The sequence below is a fragment of the Drosophila simulans genome, chromosome 4 (assembly GCF_016746395.2).
Source record: "Drosophila simulans strain w501 chromosome 4, Prin_Dsim_3.1, whole genome shotgun sequence".
NCBI classification, from domain to species: Eukaryota; Metazoa; Arthropoda; class Insecta; order Diptera; family Drosophilidae; genus Drosophila; species Drosophila simulans.
In genome coordinates, this window is record NC_052524.2 from 317,513 (window position 1) to 342,361 (window position 24,849).

Genomic DNA, 24,849 nt, shown 5'->3' on the forward strand with positions numbered 1-24,849 from the left:
GGTACCTGTAGTCGGATAATTCGCCTATAGCATTCGCTCGTGTTTATGTATAGATTCAAATGTGTCATTGTTCTATAATAACAAAATATATTTCTTAAAGTAAAAGAAAACGGATCCTTGTACAATAACAAAATTAAAATTGATGAATTTGAATATAATTTGGCTGCTGATACCTACCGATATGCCTAAAATATTAAATGCTTATAAACTGATATTCCAAAACCGGAAAACCAAAATTTTGCATTATTTTATCGAATCCTAGTTTGAAATATGCAAAATTCTTGTTTATAATTTTAAGATCTGCATAACATGAAAATCCATATCAAAAGCAAATGACAATGTTAACACACAAGCTTTGACGCAACGGAGTGCATGATTGTCATACCATAGCATAGCATACCATAGCATAGCATATTCACTCATGTATTCATATAGATTGTGGGTTAAATGTAAAGTATGCTATCAGCTTTGCCGTTTTACAGCTTCTAATAGACTCTAATACTAAAATCCATGTCAAAATCAAATGACAATGTCATTTATATAATCTCAAAAACTAGTGTTACTGTAAACACCCTTTTTTGTTGAATTTTCCAGTCAAACTACTACGTAAAGCGACCACAAGAAAAGCTCATGATATTTTCGTCTTTTGTCTCGAACGGAGTAAAGAAAAGAAACGGTAAACAGCTGTTTCCGATGTTTTTTCAGATAATTTTGTTTGACAACATAAATAAACCGATCCCATTTCGTTTTTTTCATATAATTCATATTTAAACACCAAATGATATGACTATCACATATCCGGTAATAACATTAAGAGTGCAAGAGAGAGATCCCGCTATCTCGCTCATATGGACAGATGGACGGACAAAACGAAACGACTGGTAATGCTGATACAAAATATACTTTAAAGACTTTGGAAATGCTTCCTTCTAATTGTTGCATATTTTATAACCAAGTACGCTTTTAAGGTTTCATAATGTTTGTAGGTTTTTTTTTATTGGTTGGATATGCTTGCTCTAGAACCCTTTGATGTTCCAAAGTCCAAATAAAATTGCGTTTGATAATTTTCGAGCATTTATCTCTAAACGTAAACATAACACAAAAGTTTTTACATTTATTTTTCTGCCGAAATTGACGGTAGATGATATTGCACAATGAATGGGGGGGTCGTTTTCTAACTTAGGGCATGACTGCCTATTTAAACTTAGATACATAATCTCATTTACATTAATTACCATAAATGTATTAATATATGAAGCTTTACTCATTCACATGCATTGAATCCTATTGTATCAATTGCAATCGACGCAATAGAAAGATCGTTGTACTTGATTCTGTATCTGTATCAATCCTCAGTCCACATCCCTAGAGGAATGAATCGCCGAGCTTCATGAGTCCGATGGTCGTTGATTCTCTTGTTGATTCGAATTCGCATGGAATCGATGATGTTGGCTGCTGCCTCCACTATTGCCACCTGCATTGCCGTTACTATTCAGCTGGTTCTGATCAGCCTCGCATTTTACTCCGGTGTCAGGACCAGATCCAGTTGCCAGTCGGAACGCTGCTTCGGTATGCGAGCGTAAGATCGCTTCAGCCTGGTGCATTCGGAGCGCCGTTTCTGGACTCGTATGGTGGTGGGCGGTTTGGTGTGTTTGGGGGTGTGGGTGAGTATGTTGGTTGGTAGGAGTTACGGCGTGTTGCGGAAAGTTTGACGTGTGGTGGTGATGATGGTGGTGGTGCTGCTGCTGGTGCTGGTGGAGAACTTCGATTCCATGCATTCCTCCTAAACTCGGGTCCGGCTCGAGGGAACCGCGCATCATATGCACGTTCATGTTCATAGCGATCGAGGCGGCAGTAGATTCGTTCTGTAAGCTTGGCACATTTATGTTTGGTGAACTTTGAGAACGGGAGTTGCTATTGCTGGGGTGAGTATGGACTAGCAAATGGGACAACTGTTGCTGTTGGTGCTGCGGAGCCTGCTGCTGTTGATGGTGATGTGGGTGTGCATGTTGAAGGATGTGTGTCTGGTGTGCCTGTGTGTGATCGGCGTGCTGAAACATGCAACGCATTTAAATTATTGATCAAATTTTTATAACGAAAGTAAGTTAAAGACTGCTATACCAATAAAGAAAAATTGGTTTTTCTTACGAAATTTAAAACGTAAGCTTAATACAAGACCAGTTGGACATTTATAAAAACTTTAAGTTTTGTCTGTTTTTATGTTTCGCGATAGATGATAGATGGGCTAGAAACCAATTGCAAATCGTGCTTAATTTCACTTGTTACATATTTTTAACGAGTTCTGAATACCATTTACTCTACCAGTAAACAAATAATAGAACCAACCGGAATAATCGAATTACATAAATATGGCTTCGGATATAAAACCATCGCTGCGTTGCAATCTTTTGACCACATGTACATAGAATCTAACTGGGCGCCTTGTAAGAAGTGTTATTTTCAAATTTTGTTTAATTTAATATAATTAGGTACATTTTGCATTCGTTAAAATAATGTAAGAATTGGAACAACAGCGGTTTGAATATGTCCGGCAGTTTAACAGCTTTTTTCAAGCAAAGAAGTGAGATTGCCAATTATGTATTTCTCCTCCGCCCTTTCTATCTTCTTTCCAAAATGGTTTTCTCGGCTTAGTCTGGTATATTATTCTTACATGTTGTTGGTAGGGGGAAGCACCGTTGCTGGAATTGTTCATTCGCATTGCAGCTGCCAGATTGACCACAGCGGCCTGAACCGCCGCGCTCGGGACTGCTGAAGTGTCCACTCCATCTGGTGGTCGTGACGCAGCAACTGCTGCAGCAGCAGCCGCCATTAGTGACATCCGGTTGGCGACATGCAGTTCCGCGTCCATGGTATATTGGCCGGATCCCGGAAGTCGAATCTCAGCCATTTTGTGAGAGCTAGTGTTGTTGTTACTCGTGCAATTATTGTTGTTATTCGTGGAACTGCCTATGTTGTTCTGGTTGCTGTTCTCATTTTCACTTAAGCCGTGGTCAATGTCTTGGTCTTGATCTGATGTTGTCGATGACGATAGGCGTCCGTTTGAAGAGCATTCTGAGTTAACCGAAGGGGAAGGGCATTTCGAGTTGGATCCTTCCGAGTTGTGAGCTCCGGTAGGCAAAACTTTTCCGGCATCCGCAATTCCGATTCTTGTACCAGTGCCACTGCTGGCGGCTAAGGTTACCGCTAGAATAGATTCTCGTTCTCGCTGCTCTGCAGCTGCCCGGGACTAGAAGTAAATAATAATTATTATTTCTTTGTTAATATCAAGGGTTATATGTGGTTTTATTTTTATTTTTATTTTTGTGAAATACTAACTAGTACGTATTGAGCCGCGAACTGATGTTTCGGATCCATGCGCATTGACTCCATATGGGTAAGAAGGCCTGGATAACAAAATGAATAAAGTCAATTACTTGTTAGGATCAATTTTATTGAGAAGTACCGTTTTCATGTGTGAAGACGGCCTGGCAAACGCTACATGGCCACATTCGCAGGCTGTTTGTAAGTTGGGAGGTCTCAGCGTGGCAAGCCAGATGTTTCCTTAGGGAACCCTCGTTGACATAATGTTTACCGCAAACTGGGCAAGGATGGTTGGCAGTTCTTCGCTTGCCCAAAAAACTGTCGATTAAGCTAGAGCCAACAGTGGCCTGATGCGAGTTCGATTCAGTTGTGCATTGGGTAGCAATATTTTCATTGGTAGATCCAGTTCCGTTTCCGTTCCCATTGCCCGTAACTATCTGATTGAGCTCGCTGAACTGGGATGAGGCTGAGCAGAAAAGGAGAAGACAAAACGAAATGGTTGGATAATTATGAGAGTATGATGTCTATTGATATATCTATTGAATGATAGCGTAAAAGCTAACGCGGTAAAAGACTGCTACTACATTTGTACATGACAAAATTTAAATATTCTTTAAGTTCAGTTCAGTTAAATACGTTGAAATCAGCAGGAATTTTCTTACCTGAGGCACCAGGTGGGGGACTCTTTTCCTTATGAACATGTTTCATGTGGTCCACAAGGGCCTCAGTGCCAAGGAAAAGTTTATGACACACCGGACAGGACGTAGCGTTTGGACCACCTATTAGTGCGGCATGCTGCTGCAAGACACCAAGATGCAGCTGTAGCTCCTGTTCGCAATGTGCGGTGTTTTACGGTTGCGAGAAAATTTTTTATAGGTGGAGAAGGCAAATGGGATAGATACAAAGATCAGGTTCGAGGTTCAGGGCGATATCAATGGAAGTTATATAGAAGGCAACGAAAAAAGCATGATGGGAAGCTTGTAACGCGTACTAACCTTCGATGTATGTGTACGCAGGCTAGATTCAGTGGCGAAACCCTTTCCACATATGTTGCAGTGAAAGGGTCGATTCTTAGCACGTTCCACTTGAGCGTCATGGTTTCGTAGATGCTGTTGTAGATTTGAAAGCTGTATAAAGGCTCGACCGCAGTCTGGCAGATGACATTTATAGGGTCGTTCTCCTAAAAATTCAAAAGGAGTAAAAAAATAAAATGAGAATAAATTTAAAAAAGTTTTTGGCACATCGATAGAAATTTACAAGACTAACAAAATTATGAAAAACTATCAATAGGTTTTTCAAATGTGTAAGCGTGGAAGTTTTGGGTGGCTTGTGGGCGTAAGAGTGGGCGTGGCAACATTGGTCAACAAACTTGAGTTGCGTCTTTGTGTCTACTTTATATGGTCGGAAACGCTTCTTTCTGCCTGTTACATACTTTTCAATGAATCTAGTATGCCTTTTATGGGTTTGTTTTTAAATAGATTCTTAATAACGAAATTAATTGACCCCTCAGAAATTTCAAGAGATATTAAAAACAAGATTTTCGAATCGACCTTTATTTACTTATTGACTACTAAGGGTACGTCAAAAACGAAAATCATCCTGAAGAATTGGAACAGATCTATTTTAAGGCTAAAAAACCGAAATTAGGAAAAACAGACCCCAAAGCTGCTGCTTACGACATGGGTAAATAGTCACAGCGCCTAATTGACTGACTACATCACTTTAAAAGACTACCAGCAAGGGCTCAAAAATATTACAGACGATTACTTTGAGACACTTTTGATTCAAGTTGATGCAACAGCAAATTCAAGAGAAGTGCAAAAGAGACAGCGGCGAGTTTCAGCTTTAAAGGCAAATTAATTTCATTTAATCGCGCAATTAATTAAAATGTGGAAGGTCAGCAACAACATCGAAGGCAAAAGGATCTGGCGACTAAAACGTTTAGGCTACTTAGTGTCACTTCGTCTTTGAGTAAAACTAAATACAAATAAATATTCGCAAAGTGCAGTCGTGTATACGAAACTGCGGTCGAGTCTTACCCTTGGGCCAGAGAAAAGACCACGTCCGCGGCCCAAGAGCAACCCTTCGCCAAGTCGTCGGCTAAGAAATCCGAAATAAGTGCGGGCTTACACCTCAAAGGCACGTAGTCGATGTCTAAACGACACTTCATTTGATCTGTCGCTTTAAGCACCTTTAAGACTGCACTGATTGGACTGCAGCTCCTAAGTGCCCAGCCCTTCCCCGTCTAATGGTCTTTGCTATCCATTATCTATCTACCCGCAACGCGCCGTCAGCGTTTAAGAAACCGGCCGGGCCAGTACACTGTATGGTATAATTACCCAATTCTGCTTCGCGGCGACGGGAAACCCGTCCGTAAAAAAAGGTAGAATTCCGTCGCTGCCAAAGGTACTATATTAAGGGGGAAGGGACCAAACTGGTTTTCAATTAAAGCGTTTTTGATTTCTTTCTGACGGTGTCTCAAGCAGTGGAAAGGCGCCGAAGTCATAAATGGCAATTGTAAGGTTGCAATCAGGTGTGAACAAGAAATGGTTAAGGTAAGCGGAAAGGAATTGGGACTGCGCGCAAAGAAACATGAAATGACATTGAATGCAGCTAATGACGTCGAATATTTTCTTATGGCGCCAGATATTCATCCCCTCCAGCTGTCCTGATTCAACAAACTTTGTGAATCCCAGCTACGAGGGTGAAACGGGAACGGCTACTGGCTCAAAAAGCTCTTGAAGTTTATTTAATTATCTTTGTCATTTCCATTTGCAATGCCGACCCAGCTGCAAAGATGTGTTGAATGTGCAAAAAGACAAGCCCTTATTATAATACGGGCGTACATGAGATTTGTAGAAAGAAGACGAAGTCCAAGGTCAGTCAAGGCACTTTTTTAACCCAATACAGCCGTGAAAGTAGTGCTGGACTGAGGACAGTGTCCATTTTTAATTATTTAAGGACAAGCTCTCGGCTTTTTTAATCATCTTGGTAATTAAATCTAATACAATTAGTAATAACATAAAATTTGTCAAGTCGGGACCAAAAATATCCAAAAATTTTTCAGTTCGGCCACTTATTAAAATCGAGTATATCGTATATATACGGTATACAGATAGAAATTGGCAAGACAAACAATAAAGCTAAGAAATTCAAAACATTTTACAAACGTGTGGGCGTGGCAGTTATAGGCGGTTTGAGGGCGTCAGAGTGAGCGTGAAAAAATCAGAAATCTGGAATGTGCGTGCCTAATCTCAGCTTTTTATGTCCAGACAGACAGATAGAAATGGCTAGATCGACTAGGCAAGTAATCCTAATCAAAAATTTGTATACATATGTATAAGGTGTACATATAAGGTTGGAAACGCTTCCTTTTACCTATTACTTACAGTTCAACAAGTCTAGTATAGTTGTACTAGTACCCTTTTAATCTACGAGTAATGAATATAATTATAATTAAAATATCGATAGCTTGGGGATTTTTTTAATGAAATTATGTATGTATATTATGTTAGGTTGTGACAAGATTGTAAGTTAAAAAGTTACACATCGTTTCTAGGTAATGTATTTAACATATATATTTAATAGGGCTATAACTTATAACCTTAGAGCCCTTTTGGAATTTTTTCACGTCGCTCTCTGTCTGGAGCTTAAGTTTAACTCATTTGAAAATATAAGCACTGTGAGATTTAAAATTTAAAATCTCAAATTGTTACAAAAAAAGGGACGGCTATGCTGGGTTATACTACCAAGCCAATAATGAATCTTACGTATGAAAACGAATTGCAAAACGGAAAGCATTCAAGTGGGCTTTGCAATCTTCTGAAGCTCTGCGGTTCTAAAATCTGCTTAACGTGTGGTTCTGTTAAAGTTCTTGAGAGATATCGACGTTCATACGGACAGATGGATTATTATGTTGGAAAATTCACTCCAAAATTGTTATACCCATTACTTGCAGAGTAAAAGAGTATACTAGATTCATTAAAAAGTGTGCAACAGGCAGAATAAAGAGTTTTCGACTATATATGTATATATTCTTAATCAGGTTCAATAGCCGAGTCGATCTGACCATGTCCCTCTGCCCGTATGAAAGTCCCGATCTAAGGAACTATAAGAGCTAGAAGGTTGAGATTATGCATACCCTAATACCCACAAAAAAGTTCTCATTTTATTCACCAATATCTATGGATTTCCCAGAAAAATTATGTAATTTGTCGTTCGCATTTCCACTAGACGAGTAAAGGGTATCAGATAGTAGGGGAAGCAACTGTAGCATTCATTTTCCCTTGATACGATCCGAAAATAAATCAACGTAAAATAATTTGTATGGTAAGCCAATGTTGTAAATTCTTCGCTTGACCAAACAGTACAGGGTCTTGTTCCGCCTAATATGTGTACTATTTTTATATGGTAAAAAGTACATTTTCAACTCTTGGGCTCTGTGGCTCTTATTTGTGCAGTTCGATTACTTACCTGTGTGCAGGCGCGTGTGCTGCTGGACGTGCGACAACTGCTTAAATCTACGATCACAGTAGGAACACTTGTATGGCTTCTCTCCAGTGTGTACCCTGATGTGTTGCACGAGCTGGTGGTTACTGGAAAAGCTCTTCATACATTGCTGGCACTGATGCGGCTTGGTATCCGAGCTAGGCGTAATACTGCCACCTAAGTTGGCCGAGCCGGTCACGCCGTGGGTGCCCAGGCCAACGCGGGGAATCTGCTGCTGTATTTGCTGCATCGCGCTTTTGTGCATAAATAGCTGCAAGTGCAAACAACACATTCAAAAGATGCCGATTAGTTAAACAAACAAATTTCCAATATGGTCTTGGCAGAAGGCGGTGTACACCTCAACCTCAAGACCGAAGTATATCTTTCAGTACCGAGCTTACTGTCAGCGTGTCTGTCATAACCAGGTATATTTATAGACTTCTCTTCTTGCCGGTTTTATGTGTTGTTTCGATAAAAATGTGTACCGTCGCATGTCGGACATGTGAAAAACATGTCAGCAAAATCTTAAACTCTTGTGGAAAGTCGAAATCAAAATTATGAATTGTAAATAAACATATATGATTATGGTAAGGTAACGGTTTTGGTTTCACATTGTGAGGTCATCATGCGTTTTGCTGATTTTTAATATTTTATCATTGGGGCCAATAACAAGCCAATAAGTACACTTAAAAACCAAACAATGCTCGTTCTTGATTAATAAATAATATGACAACAATACGATTATTTCAGTGAAGACTAATTAGTCATTAAAAAATAAAAAATATAAAGAAAATCACGTTACTCGCTCAGGTAAAGGGTTTACTAGATTTGTTGAACAGTATTTAACAGGTGGAAAGAAGCGTTTCTGATCAGGATATACAGCCGAGTCGATTTGGCCATTCGTCCCTCTGTCCGTATAAACGCTATTATTTCAGGAACTACAAAGGCTAAAGAGTTGAGATTGAACATGCAGCTTCCAGAGACCTAGACGCAGAGCAAGTTTGTTTCCAAACGTTACCACGCCCCCTCTAACGGTCGCAAACCGCCCAAAACTATCACGCCCACACCTTTGGAAAATGTTTTGATATTGTTTTTATATTTTTATTAGTCTTGTAAATCGATATGTAAAACAATTTTTAGTCACTCCCAATTGTCACTACGCTTTATATTTTTGTCTTGCCAATTTCTACAGGTATACCAAAAACACTTTGGCCACGCCACTTCTAACTCCTTCAAACTTCGAATTTCTATTTTCTTAATGATTCTGATTTATTATGTCGGACCGATAAATGAACCATCTAGTTCACCACAGTCTATCGAAAATCAGTTTTTTGAAAGATTTGGCTATCATACTAGCCCTCTTCAGTCTCTTTATTTCTGCAAATTTCACACGAGCCGCTCGACCACATTTAAAAGACGAGAGAACGCTATAGTCGAGATTCTCGATCACCTACGCTCATGATAAGAGAATATATACTTTCTAGACCTTCTACCTAACATATATCTTTTGCTCTACACCAATGCACCAAAAGTGGGACAAGCCCATTTTAATGCCGGCAATTGCACATCATTGTAGATATATTCTAATACCTTGGAGAAGGTAGTTTCGAGTCTATAAAAGTGTGGACATTTTGTCATTATTAATATGGAGAGAACCGTGTTATATTATTTATATTATTATTTTATATTAATTTCTTAAACAGCTAAGCTATATAGCTTAGAAAGCCAAAAAGTGTGTTACCCATTAAGTATACTTGGAATTAATGTTCTTATACAAATGCCTAATTATTTAGTTTAATCGATTATATATATAGTACTTATGTTCTGGAAGCTACTATTTATGATCTTAACATTTTATTGTACTTATTTTCTTTTTTGACGCATTGGCCTTCTGTTCAAATTTTTGTGTTCCTTAAAATTTAGAATAAAACGTGCATAGTGCAAGACAATTAACAGCTTGATACATTTTTATCTGTATTTTTTGTGCGGTAAAATGAAAAAAGAAAATAGATCGTTATGATATAAAAAAGAAATGGCATGTCGTCACTTTCCTATGACGCATATTTTTTCCAAGAAGTAGTTCGGGAGTAAAGCATTATAATCAGCACTCACAAAGGAGAATAGAATTAGGTGCAGTGTGGTGACGAGAAAAAAGGAGAGGCTGATTTCGTGTGGCTCTCTGGTTGGTTGGCGGCCAAGCGGTGGTTTGTTTCCACTGGTAGCGGCATTAGCAACCTTCCATCGTATCACGGCTACTCGGGTTTGGTTCGAAACAGAGTGCACTTTTTATACACTTAATTTTGGTGGGTATATGGATGGTAGAGGCAAGCACGACTAAGGCGGTCTGTCTTCGTTTTTCTTCACAAGTGTTATGACCAACAGTAATTGCGCATTGTCGGCAAACGGAATTTCTATAAAATATCAGGACCAGGACAGACAATTTAGGGTCAGTACAAGGTAGTTCCGTACCTATGGCGATATTTTAGCAGTGCGGCGCATATAAAAATACCTACATTTATAGCCAACTTGTTTTAAAGAAAGCTACTCTATTCATTTAGGCCAAGAGATGGTGTGTTTTAATCACAAAAAGCTATGCATAGGGGATACGTTTTAAAGTGGGCCAAATGGTACCAATTCTATAAGTACTGAAGCTTGGAATTTAAAAAGAAAATACAGAATCGTAACAAGAGAGGCAGCTAAGGAAAAGAGGAGAAAGGGAAAGAGAGCGCATTTATTTCCATGCATGCATTTTCCCTACTCTGGTTCCCCCTCGCTCGATTGCTTTTTATTTTCAACTCCTTCACCCCTCCACTCTCTTCCGCAAGCACTCGACCCCTCCGTGCCAGTGGCAGGGACGCAAACTCAAAGAGGGATGGACTTATGTCCGCCGGACCTCTTTCGCTCTATCTTAGGGGTAGCAGGAGGCGGTAACCATCGCTTCTTTTCGCTTCGCTCGCCGTGTGGTCGAGGTGAGTGAAATAAAAATGGTTGAAAAAACGTGAGGGGTGGACAAATGAGTTCGAACGGGTGTGAGTTCGTTTGTTCATGTGTGAGCGGCACACATACATGCAAAGTATATATTCATGCACACAGAGACAGACCACGCAAAAGTGTTTACGTCTGCTCCTCCTAAGTCGCAGAAGACAAAACATTTGAGGGAAGGTCAAACGATTGGGTTGGGGTGTCCTTAAATGTACGGAAAAGCCGTTGATGCTCTGATTACTGTACAATTTTGTTCTGCTAAATATGTACGCAGAGCCGTGTCCAAGACGTGATGCCGAAGAACTAACTAACTTAAAAAAAAAATGTGAGATCTATTAGTTTGTCCTACAAATAAAGTATTGATAAATTTAATCTTTTCGCCAAACTGTTCTATTTGTACAGGCTAGCCTGAGTTTGTACATTCACACTTATTCTATCCGAGCCAATCAGATTGCGCTATATTTCAAATGTAATGCAAACTAAATTTAAAAAAATATATGTCTTAGCCGAACGATTAAAGTCTGATAGTCAATTTTGTTTACCGGTTTTATATCGTACGGTTACATTTCCCGCAAAAATATTGCAAAATAACTTAAATAAAATAAAACAGTGAATTATTTGAGCTATGTATATTTAATTAGTAAGTCCTTGTAGTTATTTACAGTTAAAATAAATTAAAATAACAATTATTTGTAAATGTGAAATACACAATATACGTGATAGATTCAGGAACGGGCTTTAATTCGTCAAATTATAAATGAAGATGGAAGAATTCGGCATTTAATTTTTTTTATGTATGTTGATAAGTTTTTAAGACTGTCGCTGACTAAAAAATTAAAGGTAAAAAGAATAAAACTAAAGTTCAGTTAACTTGAAATAACCCAGCCGAAAAATAGTTTAAATCTTTAAAGCGGTTTTAAATATACGTAAATATAAAGTTGTGCGTTAGTGTTCGGTGAGGAGCTGTGCTGCAGCTGTGTACATGTGTCTTTGACGAGGAAGAGTACTATACACAACGGAACAGATGCCAACTCACTCGTTGTAGGGTTGACCAACATTCTTCGAGGGTGCGTTCACTGATCGCCGCTGCGCTGCTCGACCGGGATAGCTGAAGCTGAAAAGCAAACAAAAAATACATCATTTTCTTTCATGCGGGGAGAATAGTAGCGGTGCTCAGGCTCACACATCTATTCACCCAAGGAGTGAAAAGCTATCCCATATCTATCTGCCTTTTGACCACTATTAGGTGAAGCTGAGAAGAATTTTAAAATGCAAATAACGGCTGCAAGACTTATACCTGTTCCCTTGCTGAAAATGGTTTCTCCTCTCCAAACTTCGTTTTTGCCATTTTTTTGTAACACTATGATATAGTCAATTGATTTCTACAGCGTGAAGCCCTCATTTAATCAAGTTTTAATTTATATATGTAGAAATAGTTATATTTTTTATACTAAATTCGTCTATCTACCTGAAGAAGTAATTCACTCAATCTGGATAACTAGTCGGAAACTTAAAGCTTGAAGATTACGATAAGCCTGAAGATTCTATTAACGCCCGAAATTTTCACGCCTTTCGTTTTCATTACTTGTTTTGCCAATTTCAATCGATACACTATTCTAACGCCCACAAGATGCAAAATGCTGTTACGCCCAATAATTTCTATCGCCATGCTATTTCGCACATATGTACGTATGCTTCTGATACAATGTATTTCTGGGATCAAACTGACTTAAAGTAAAGTACAAAAAGTTCAATAGAAACTATTTGTATTGTATTATAATACAATATTTGGCCCCTGTTATAATGGTTATGGCAAATTGAGTCACGTTAATGAATATTTAATGAGTAAAGAACAATTACATCGTGCTCCTTTTCACAGTCAAGGGTCATTGTATATATGATAACGATCTGGATAGCCGATCTTGAATCGAAGCAAAATGGAACGAATACAACACAGTTCCCTTCCAGTGAGTATATTTTTAATTTTATTTGAAGATTTATTTTGGTGAACTGTTTTTTCCGAGTTATAGACTTGCGAAATCTGCGGCACTTTTTATAATTTACATCATGTCAGGCGAATTTGAACATCCGTTAGTTGCACGGGCCACGAAATAACCTCAGCTCCAACAGCACAAAACCATTTTTTGGGAAGGGTAGGATTCTCTTGGAAAAACTTATTTGATGGACAGGCTTTTGACCACGGCTGCACGATTAGTAAAATAACAGCAAATGCAACAAAATTACTTGTGCCCGCGACCTCGGAAAGTGCTAGCGCCCGAACGAACTTGCTTTAGATATGTTGGGATATTTAGCTACGCGAAGCAGACCGGAGCACACAACCTTACGGTCTGATGTCCTTTGAACTTCTGCCGGCTCGGCGAATTATCATCACCAAACGGGACACTGCGTGACTGCCAGGGGGTTCTTCTTAAACTATCCTGTTGTTGCGTCGTTCCTCTGCCGCTGCCGTAGCCGAGCTTCTAATTCGGCATCTCTTTCTCTATGCGTTAATATTATTTTCTTTAAGAAATAAGCACGGACGGCGCTATAAAAAAAGACGGAAAGGAAAAGCTCCCGAAAGAATGTCATCTTGCGCTCTCATTTATCTCTCCCCACGCACGGAGTGGGCGAAAGGGAGACAAGTGGAGGGAAATAAAAATTATGGCAGCGGCAGAGTAAACGTCTCGACTAGAAAAAGTGAACTGACTTCTATATCCTTTTATATAAGTGTGCGCGTGTGTGTGGGTGAGTTCCATTAAGCTGAGCCCGAACTTGCATCCCCGTTTTGGCCCCCGTAACTTATTGAACAAGTACACGAAGGTGAAGACTCAGACTTTCCCACACATAGGAGGAACAACAAGCTACTGTTCGACAACGGGGGTTACTTCAGTGCTTTAAGAAAAGGTACATGAATACTAAGCAGGACTGCTCTCTGTCCTTCTTCCTTATTCTCTCTTATCCTCTCTGTCTCTCGGTCATCGCTCTCCATCGCTTTCACTCCCTAATAATAGTTTCCAACACTTCCAACACCCCATTTTCACTACCCCTTACTAATAACGGTAGATGATAGGAGAAGAGAAACGACAAAGCTACCTCAGCACCTAAGAAAACCTTTGCACAGATGGCTCCCAAGACTGCGACGAAGGAAAAGTTGAAGGAAATATACCCCTTTTTAGATGCTTTCCAGGGAGCTTTTAAAATTTCCCTCGACAGGGGTGTTTTGATCTACTCTTATAACATAAGTTTAATAGATTAGGGGCGGTAAAAGAGAAGCCGTGAATCAAGAGAAAAATTATTTAATAAAGGGAAAATTCTTTGAATGGTGGAGACGTACGAAACAGGAAATAACGCACACTCTTACTCAAAAATAGCAGTGGTCAAAAACGAGTTCACTTAAAACTTTTGTGAAATGATGAACATCACTAAACTTTCAAGGTCGTTAGTTTTAATACATACAAACCCTTAAATCACTTTAGGTGCAGCAGTACGAATAGATATCATTCAATTATTACTTTAAATGTGATTATAAAAATTGTTTTTTGTTATGCCCGTTATGCATACAGTAAAAGGGTGTACTACAGCCGAGTCAATCCGGCAATGTCCGTCTTTCCGTCCGTTTGTCAATCTAAATAAGCGCTGTGATCTCGGGAACTGTAAAATCTAGAATGTGAAGATGCGGCATTTAAATGTTAGATGTTTATACATTTCGCCAATTTGTATTGTCAATTAATATTGATATGCCGGAAAGATATTGTCACGCCCCCCAAATCGCTCAAAATCTTACACGCTCACACGCACAAATGTTTTTTATTTGGTTGTAAATTTGTATTCCCCATCAAACACAAAAAACTATCACGCCTTCAACTTTCCAAAATGTGTTGATGCGTTTTGATTTTATTCTATTTTTATACTTCTTACTCGTAGAGTGAAAAGGTATACTAGAGTCTTTTAAAAGTATGTAACAGGTAGAATGAATCGTTTTCGACCATATAAACATATAAATAATTCCGTCTGTCTGTCTGTCTGTATGAACGTCGAGATTTAAGGAACTATAAAAGCTAGAAAGTTGAGATTAAGCATACAGATTCTAGAGACATAGTCGCAGCGCAAGTTGGTTGCCACTCATACTCTAACGCCCATAAGCCGTCCAGAACTACCATAATATTATTAGTCTTTTTGCAACGCCCATAACCCGCCCAAAACTCCAAAACTTTTGATTTTTCTTCGTTGTACGTTTTGTCTTGCCAATTTCTATCGACATCCAAAACAGTCACACAATTTAGAAATTTCATTGTTCCACTCCTAAAAGCTAAATATCGGGTGTGTGATAGTCTGGAAGCTCGAATAGCGTTCTCTGTTGTTTTTTTACTACTCTTGTTTAAACTGCATTGAATATTCGATTAATAGGTTCCCTAAAAATATATAGATCTCAATATTCTCATCCAGAAAAATATGGGGAAGCAGAAAAAATCTTCAAATAATACCTGAATTTCATTGGCCATTTTGTCGTTATTGTATTTGATGTCGGGCGTCGTGCTGCCGCCGGATGGCGTTGTAGAGTGCTGAGGGGACTGCTGACCCTGCGAAAAGGTCTTGCTTATTGTTGTGGGTGCGGATCTTCGCCCTGCGCCCGAATTAGAGCTACCAACTGTTCCGGGGGACATTGGCTTGCACTGATGAGTCTGCAATGCTCGGCCACTCCCCGCCAGCTGATGAGACGGCAAACTGGACTGTGCATCGTCGGTGGACACCGTACTGGGTGCTCCGAGTCCGATGATCAGTGCTCGACCTTCCGAGACTTCTCTAGGCTGTGGGTCTGCCACGTCGTAGAAGTCTCCGCCGTACTGGGTCTGGGCCTGCGCCTGAACTAGAGGATGCGGACACTCGTCCAGCGGCTGTAGGTGCGTCTTCGCATCCATCTCCTGCTTGGGCTTGATCCCACATAAGGCGTTTAAGGATCCTTGTCCGTAGTTGCGAAGGTTATTTTGCGCCTGATCGCCTATTGGCGAGAGGTTATTCTGCATCGCCGTGGATTTGAGGTGGACCGCCGCAGCAGCGGCTGCAGCGGCGTTAAACAACAGGTGGTGGCTACTCAGCTGGGGCGACTGCGTGCCTCGGAAGGAGTCGCTTCCATATGACTGCTGCTCTGAGTGCTGCTGCAGAATGTGACTGGACTCGGCCTTGCTGCCCACAGTTGAATTGGTGCCGGAAATTGCCATGGAACTGTTGTTTCCCACTACGCCCGATCCTGCTGCTGGACCTTCTGGGTGGGCTTCGGCTAACTGCTCGTTCTCCTGCGGAAGGGAGTGGTGCAGGGCGTGGTGGGATATTGGCTGTTGATTCGGGGGGGAAGAGTATTGGTGAAGCGCAGTTTGCAGACCAAACGGAGCACGCGCCTGCTGCCAGAAGTCTGCGGAGTCCATTTTAAACATTCGAAGATAATTTGTTAGGAGATGGCCAATACAGATTTGCCAGCTCGCTGGGCTTGGCCGTTTTTTTCGATCGGGAGGACAACTGCTTACGACCCTGAACACGGATCTGGGGTGCCAACTGTGCGAAGTTTGGGCCTGGTTAAAGCATCGTAATTTCATATCATTTTATTGCCTGAAAATAAAAAAAAATTGTTAAATGTAAAAGGGCTCATGTAACTGGTTTTTTTTAATTTTCCCCGAACGTACTCAGAAACATAGTTTCAGAAAGTGGGATAGATTTGGGCGGTTTTTAGGGGTCAGAGTGGGCGTGGCCAAATTGTTTTCGGTATATAGATTGAAATAGGCAAAACAACAAAATTGAATCATTTCTCAAAAGTGTGGGTGTGGCAGTTTGTGGCGGTTTGTGGTCGTTATACTGGGCGTGCTAAAAGTTGTTTAGCAATTCGATAGAAAATTACAAGACTAATAAAAATATAAAGAGATATCAAAACATTTTTCAAAAATGTAGGCAGTTTTTGGCGGATTTCGGTTCGTTAGAGTGGGCAAAAAACTTTTGGCAAATCGATAGAAATTTACAAGACAAGACAATTAAAAATATGAAGAATAACAAAAATAACAAAAATTCAAAAGGGCAGGTGGCAGGTTAAGGCTGTGAGTCAACTGTGCTGTGTGGCAACATGAGTCAACAAACTGGCGATGCGTCTATGTGTCCAGAATCTGAATTCTTATCCCCAACCTTCAAGAATATATATGTTATATATATAACATGAGTAAAAATTTAAATTTTATTCTAAATTCAACAAACAAAACCTTTTCTTACTCGGGTTTTTTATTGTCGATGAGCTGAAATGTTTGCAAAATTCGAAAAGTAACCCTGTCGATTCGATTACTGCCAACAAAATTTTTGTTTAAAATCTTTAGTCCATATAGAACCATTTTTATGCTAGATGATGAAAATTGGTTCACTAGTTTGTTTATTATAACTTATACAATTTCGAAAATCATGGTTTCGAGAAAATGAAAAGGAAAGTCTGCTTTGGCGGCAGTCACTTCCGGAAGGCATTCTTCCACAATTTCTTTAGCTTTTTTGAAACTTTGAGACGATATTACCAATAAACCTATTTATTAAATCAATAACAAATAACCAAATTTTTCTAGTGTCTCCGGGTAGTTCCCTAAAGTAATGGATATAAAATGGGAGTGCTTGTTTTTTAAGGTAAATCATGAAAGTAAAACCATGAAGTAAAAAAGAGTTTTTCACCCCTTTTTTACACATATCCTTTGTATTGGGACTGGTTCTCTTCTTTTAAAATAACAATTATTAAATACCTTCCTTATTTTGTATATATCAAAAAAGGCAAATAAGTAAGATACGCATACGTCTCTTAAAATATATACATATATAAACACCATAGCCAAATATATCGGTCATTCTGTTAAAAAAATCTGCCTACCAAAATTTATGTTCTCCCAGATGTTAGCGTTTCAGATTCAATTCATAGACAATTGGATTCAAAAGCAATCAAAGGTAGAGCCTTAATATCTAAAAACACGGTTTCTTGTATATTTTTGTATGCGAATGCATTAACCGCTTAACTCAAAAAAAGCGCAGCTGGTGGGGAAGTAAGCCAGTTTCTGGACTGGCACCAACATGCCACATATATGTTGGCATCGGTTAGAAAATATATCATATAAAAAACAAAAATTGCTCATCGGTACTATTATTTCCTCGAAGGCGTAGTTGCGGGAAATTAATAAAACACACAGTTCAATTAGGAAACTTATTCTTCAATATCCTAGCTTCGCACTACTTTCTTAAATACACGGACACTTATAAATTGTTTGTTATTATTGGGGACATAGTCACCAAACTGTTTTAATCACAATTTGTTTATGGAATCGTTCGTTGTTAAATAAAAAGAAATTCTTGTAAAAAAACAAGACTTCAAAATCATAAATAAATCAAAATGTGTGAATAAAACCAATAATAAGCAATGTGTCGCGTATACAATAGTTCAAAAAGTAGCGAAATGTTATCTTGCTTCCATTTGAATAATTGGTGATTTGGTGCGTTTTTCGGTTGCCTTTACCTCTTTACGAGGTTTTTTTGTTGGAAAAATACAGTGACTGTCTGTATGCACGGCCTCGATTACGGTTAAGATTACGGTTGAGACTTGGAAGTCGCTCCCAGCAAACAACTACAGATAACCTGGCGGCCCGCGAGTCATAGAAAAACTAATTTGGCCGCCGCCTCGGCCAAGTATAAATATGACTGTTGCTGGGGGTTCAGACACGTCTCGTTTAGAAATAGAACTTGCATGCAAAGTGGAGTCGGCCTGAAGTCGAGTCATCGCTGTCGCCATCGTCGCTGGCGCAAAGTAAGCCAAACGTCTTCGTTTCAGGACTCAGCTCTAAGGCCTTCGGCAAAATATCTTCGTCCCGTCTTCGGGTTTACCAAGAACAGCATCTTTGCTCAGCGGATAATAATGCTCTCTTTGGAATGGCTCTTAGTTGCCAAATCGTGCCACCTCGGAATAACGGTCAAGCCGGAAAACCGAAACCTTGTTCTTGTTACACGTACATATATACATATATGGATGCATATGTTTATACATGTGTATATATAAGGTATGATCGCCATTGTGCCTGTGTGGATTCGATATTAACATAGAATTTAGAATCAATAATTACCTTGAAAACAAACATATTCTCAGGCGATTACAGCACGATGACGGTGACGTCGCAGGTGATGGGCGGCATACCAATCAGGTGGCTAATGGTCCTATATCAGAAAATTCTATATCCTATTGACTTTTTACGTACGACGGTTTTGCAGTTAGAATGTCCGTGAGCTTAATATATACTTGAATTAGGTTTTTGATGTATTATTAAAAGTCATTTAAACTTAAGGCCGGAATAAGGCACACGTTACGGTGTCGCGATATATTGGTTATAAAATTCATTGATCGCCTATTTATCCCCAAACATGGAGTTAGATTGATGCAGTTTATATTTGAATTTATTTACATATAAATTTTAAAATTTTGTAAACGTTTGAATCACAATTTGTTACCCGATACGAACTACTATTTTGATGCCCAGATTTGTATTGTTCGAAAATACCTACATATATACGCATTGTGACGTCTCATTATTTAATATATATAAAAATATAATATGATATATTCAAATTTTAAAAAATATCGAGGTTCACATTTGTAACTTAAACAAATATTTAGTTTAAAACATCGTCCATTATATTACCGAAGAATGATATTAATGTGGTGTTTTGATTATTTATAGTAGCAATATCTTTAATTTTATATACTATTTTACTTACTATTTACTACAATAACCACTATCTCTTCACGCTTGATCATACATCTATACTATTATTTTTTTAATATTGCTCTTATCATTAATATATAATAAGCGACTTGGTGTATAGTTACGTATGGTTATGCTAGGGCTAGCTGTAGGGTATGTGATAGTTCAAACTGTCTGTTCCGGTGTCAGTGTGTCTTCGGTAATCATTCAGGGAGTGTATTTTGTAGCTGTAGAAAATCTAAATGTATTATTATATACTGTTTAAATAAGTATTAAGAGACTATATATGCAATTTAAATGACTATATGGTTATATACACAAATAAATCATATTTTCGATCGGTAGCCTATCAAATCTTCACGTAATCGTTACTCAAACATACAGTTTTATATTGTATTAAATTTATAATTCTTTTGCGCATTCATTTATGTCGTTTTGTACTTTTGATTTCAATTTTGTTGTAAATTATATTTTTCATTTGTCTAAGAACAAATTTTTAAATGGGTTTTCTCGTTGGTTTGTTTTTATGTTGGGTTATATTGGTTTGGATGTTATTTTTCGGATTGGTGATGAAGGTAATGTTGATACTGTTCTTCTGTTTTGGTAATAGGTGTAGAAAACTTAGATAATTAATGCATCTGTTCTATTGCGTTTAAAACTGAAAGATGGCTGGATTGAATTAAGTTTGTCGATTTGATCGTTTAGTTACGGATTCTTCTTTATTGTTAAAAACGATTTTTGGTCTATTGTGTTTGTTAAAATTATGATGATCTGAAATTAAATTAAAAGAAATTTTTTTCATATTTTCATCTGAATTCAGTAAAACACAAATGCAATTGTCTAAGTAAGCATTGCGAAGCAATTCATTTGTGCTTTTTTTTTATCAAACAACTCTATTATTTGGTTCGTTTTTTTAGCACAGTCCACAATCATTTTATATCTTTTTTATGCACATTTGATAAAATAAAAATGCTCCGCGAGGTCAGGACGATCCGCAGTCGGTTGTTCTACTCCATGGAATATTGCGTTTCTGAATGCCGCATCCAAAATAATTGAGAATAAAAATCATCGCCTCGGCATACGTTTGCTTCGCAAGCTGGAGACTGGGATGGAGACAGCCGGGTGCCGAATTGGGGAAATAGCTTGCAGCAGCGGTGTGCTTATTATAAGATAAAAATTGTGTGTTAAACAAAAAGTGACAGCAGCGGCAGCGACAACAACAACGAAAGCGGCGGATGTGGATTCAGATCCTTGCACTCGGGCAGGGAACCTGAGCCAGCGCCGGCGCTGTTGGTAACTGCAGTTGCAGTGGCAGTTGTTTCAGCATTTGCAGTTGCAGCTCTACACTCAGAAAAATTGAATTGATGAAGCTAGATAATCCCACTTTCAAGAAAGCACCAATTCCTGAATTGCAATTTCCCTATATATATGTAAATAGTCGTAAGATTTTCGATTTCTGATATGCTCTCCGAGGGCTTATTGCTATTCTTATTGCTCCTCGATTACGCCTTGTATGGATGACCTGATGAGGCTTCCAGTCCATGTCTATCCCTGCCCGTTCCCTTCTCCGTCTAAGGCGCGAGATATGGCTTTCTGGTCTTTTTTTCAAGTGCATTAAGCTGCATGCTATTGATGCCCAGCGCCCATTCACACCACGTGAGTGTGTGTGCGTACAGTGTACAACATATATGTATGTCTGGCCCATGCCGCCTTTCATATGCGTTTTCGTTGCATCATCCCTTACGCCGCCCTCTCCAACTGATAACTCTCAAACAAACATGCGGAGGGGGGCTGTTGCACTCGTCGTTGGTCGTCGGCTCCCGTCAGCGCTGCACTTCCGCAGTAACATCCCTTATGGCGGCGTTGCAGCGTGATGACCACTGCAACCACCCAGCGAACCGCCCTCCTCCCTGCTGTCTTGCTGCAACCACAGCACAGTCCGTTCTGGTCGGTGGAATGCAAATTTGTGCATGATTTAATGTCTACTTCAAGGCCTCTCTGGCACCTCCTGGCCCTGCTACTGCCCCTGCCCAGCTCCTGTTCCTGTCCACGTTCAGCCATCTCCCTTTCGCCGCCGGACTGCCAACTGTTTCTGTCTAGCTCGAGTTGTGCGCTGCACTTGTGCATGTATGTGCGATATGGCTGCATTTCTGGTCTTCGTCACGGTGCGGCAGTATGCATTTTAATGCTTATGTGAAGTTCCTATATACAAACACGTACACAATCAAGTGGGCGGCTCGCAAAGCACATAGGCATCCGGAAAACACTATTGAACCCTACCTTTTCAAAATGAATGTACAGCCGTGTATGCTGCAGCATATATGTACATATTTAGGTAATGTTAGCCGCCACCTCTGCTGCGCAATCGATTTTGGTCTGAGCTTTGGTCTGTGGGAATCGACCTCTATCGATTTTCTTTAATATTATACGTATTTATGTACCCACATGAAATCTTAACAATCCGAACAATCCGCGTTGAAAAAAAGCGGATACCAATGGTAATAATAATATCATAATGCAAAAAAATAAATAACGGGAAAACCACTACTTTTTTTTGTTGAAAATTATGGTCTATTCCCATGCATATATGTATTAACAGGATTACAGCAGTCGTACATTATTGATAAAGACTTTATAGTATAGTATACAAATATATTTTGGAATATTATTATTATCAAAACCCGAAATTCTATCAGTCCGGTCTAAATACAACTAGTCAATGCGCATACATATCTACATAATCTAAAGTTCAATCAGTCGACAGCTACGCATGGCTTGTCACTTCAGGCCCAAACTAGGGTTCCGCGGTCTTACAAATGGGCGCCCAGTGTAAAGCTAAATACGAGGACAGACCGAGCATACCAAATGTTCAAACTCACTTGACTAAATTGGTTATACTGAGAACTTGTGCTCAGAAAACGTGTTGTTAGGTTGGTTCAAATACGCGCGTCAAGCCCGGCAAGCATAACTCAAACTGTCCTTATAGTGCGGAAACACTTTTAGCTTTCTCTTTCTCACTCTCAAGCAAATATAAAAATGATGGCTAGTTTGTCCAGATGTCCAGCAGTGCAATGAAAAGATATAAGCCCGACGATCCGACCACTAATACTTTTCTTTCTTGGCTTATAATTGTCATAGTCTAACTTAGTACAGTCAATCTTAATAAAAGAAGCGGTCTCGAGCCGACAGTTTTTGGGGCTAACATAATGCAGGACTATGTAAAACAATACAAAGCCATTCATATTTCGATTCCAACTTCTAATTATGTACACAAAAAAGCCCATCGCTTTACTTTGGAAACTGTATACGATGTGTACCAAATGCACTTTAGCATATGCATGTGTTGCATGTTGAGTGTGTTTTTGTTGCACATGCCTGGTAAATATAATAATTGGTGGGGGTTCGGTATTTGTGTGCGAACGGTCATAAGGCAGCACTCCATGAGTATGGCGAGCCTGCACGAATTAATACTTATAAATTAATAAGCATATTCACATTGCGCGCATCCTTCTCATCTCTATGCTTGCCTATGTACCTGTGCCTATTAGGGCTTACATGTGTATAGGGTACAAATATAGATGCGAATGGTCTTAAACTTAGGATTTGGACAAGAGTAGGCAAACAAATTATAGATTATAAAATTTCTTCTCAAATCTCCTGCAATCTTTTAAACGAAATATCGAAGGGTAAGAGCTAGCAGCACCATTCCCATCGATAGGAGTCACTTTGGTGTTTGTGGTTGTGAAGCAGAAAAATTGGCGGTTGGTCAATTCGAAATTTTTAAGAAGATAATATAAAAATGTAACATATTATATAAACATGGTTATAACCTATTCGTTAAAAAGAAATCCCCTTCACCGGACGGTAAGTACTCATTACTTATTAACAATTACTGTTTACTCATTAAGTGAAGTCCCCCCACATAGCATTTTAAACCATGGCAAAGAAAATTCCAATACACCACTTTCTCGTTGAAAGTACAAGCATATGTAATCAAATCGGATAATATCACGCAATTGGACGGTGCAGCGCTGCCAGCAGCCGTGCAATACGTAAATGATATTTGTTTTGTCATAAATAATTGCTAAGTACAAAGAATGCAGCCCGCATCTGTTTTTGGTGTGCATATACTCATGCGCCTACTTATGTGTATACATTAAATAAGTTATACGAATATTGTACTCACGTACATTATGTATGGCGGCTATATATGGCCCCACATTCCCAACTGCAGAACGGTTTTTTGTTTGCTATGTGACAAGAGTAGCGATTATTTATGTACATGTGCATCAGCTTCGGCTGCTTTTATTTTTGAGGAAAGTAATTTAAAGTAGGTTTTAAAATAATATAAATCTATTAGTGTAATTTAATGATTTTATTATATACAATCAATCAGTTCTTATGGCTCAAGATGTAATTTTTTTACTTCAATTATGACTTTTAAGATAAATCATAAATTTATTTTTCTTTGAATTTATTTTTAATTAACATAGTACATATATACATCTTTTTATGGAAGTCTTGAAAACTCGGACTGTCCAAAACCTTTTGAACTGTTTACGGTAGTTTACGTAGCGACGGTGAGTGCTGTGATATATGTATATATGTATGTACAACGCGTAGATTTGAGATTTTCTGTAATAGTCGAAATCGATGGAAATATCAAAAATAGGCTATTTTGAAAACTACACTTTTGCAGACCACGGTGTGAAGGAGACGTAGAATTGAAGATCTGTCACGATATTTTGATCAGATTCTTTTACATCGTTGTCTGCAACTGCATACTAAAATTGTTCCAAAATATTAAAAAAAAAAACAAGACTTTACCGGCGTTTTCGATATGCATATGTTGGTCTGTGCATGAAGCCTACGTTTTAGTGTCCTGGGCATGATTTTATTAAGCTGCTCTGCTAAACGTTAAAAATATTTTTTTAGAGCAGTAATAATCTAAGACAAAAAATCGATTTGAAATCGAATAAGGACATCGCGTTGCTATAAGAAAACTTCAAATTTATAAGTTATTAAGTTCTTATTTTTTTTATATAATATATATTATATATTTTTTTTTATATTATATATTATATATATATTGGTGGCGCACGCAAAATGATGTGTCCAGAAAGAATGGCATTCTTGGGAACGTGTACATACGAATACATTACCGTATGTATACAGGTATTTGTATTTGAGGGCTGACAGTTCAGACATAGTAAATATATGTACCTTATATGTATGTAAATGCATACCTATACATACATACATTCCGTGGGCATATTTTAAATAGAATGCTTTGGTAATA

At 38.7% G+C, this 24,849-nt stretch overlaps 1 protein-coding gene across 11 annotated transcripts; it reads right to left on the bottom strand.

Annotated features, from left to right (window-relative positions):
- Positions 1-1,101: 1,101 nt before the first annotated feature.
- LOC6724706 (probable serine/threonine-protein kinase DDB_G0282963) lies at positions 1,102-20,772 on the bottom strand. 11 transcript variants are annotated; one of them, XM_039296220.2, is made up of 11 exons: positions 20,633-20,772; positions 18,915-20,321; positions 15,276-16,395; positions 11,804-11,905; positions 7,795-8,080; positions 4,317-4,501; positions 3,984-4,149; positions 3,464-3,787; positions 3,337-3,404; positions 2,672-3,247; positions 1,102-2,051 (listed from the first exon to the last, which is right to left on the bottom strand). In XM_039296220.2, exons 3-11 carry the CDS (start codon positions 16,380-16,382, stop codon positions 1,389-1,391), a joined length of 3,477 nt encoding a protein of 1,158 aa, XP_039152154.1. In that variant the 5' UTR covers positions 16,383-16,395; positions 18,915-20,321; positions 20,633-20,772; the 3' UTR covers positions 1,102-1,388. The 11 variants fall into 11 exon arrangements, with proteins under 11 accessions (XP_039152154.1, XP_016022632.1, XP_016022624.1 ...); XM_016180591.3 differs by having other exon boundaries at positions 3,984-4,119; positions 11,828-11,905; positions 20,504-20,646; XM_016180583.3 differs by having other exon boundaries at positions 3,984-4,116; positions 20,504-20,646.
- Between the last annotated feature and the right edge of the window lie 4,077 nt (positions 20,773-24,849).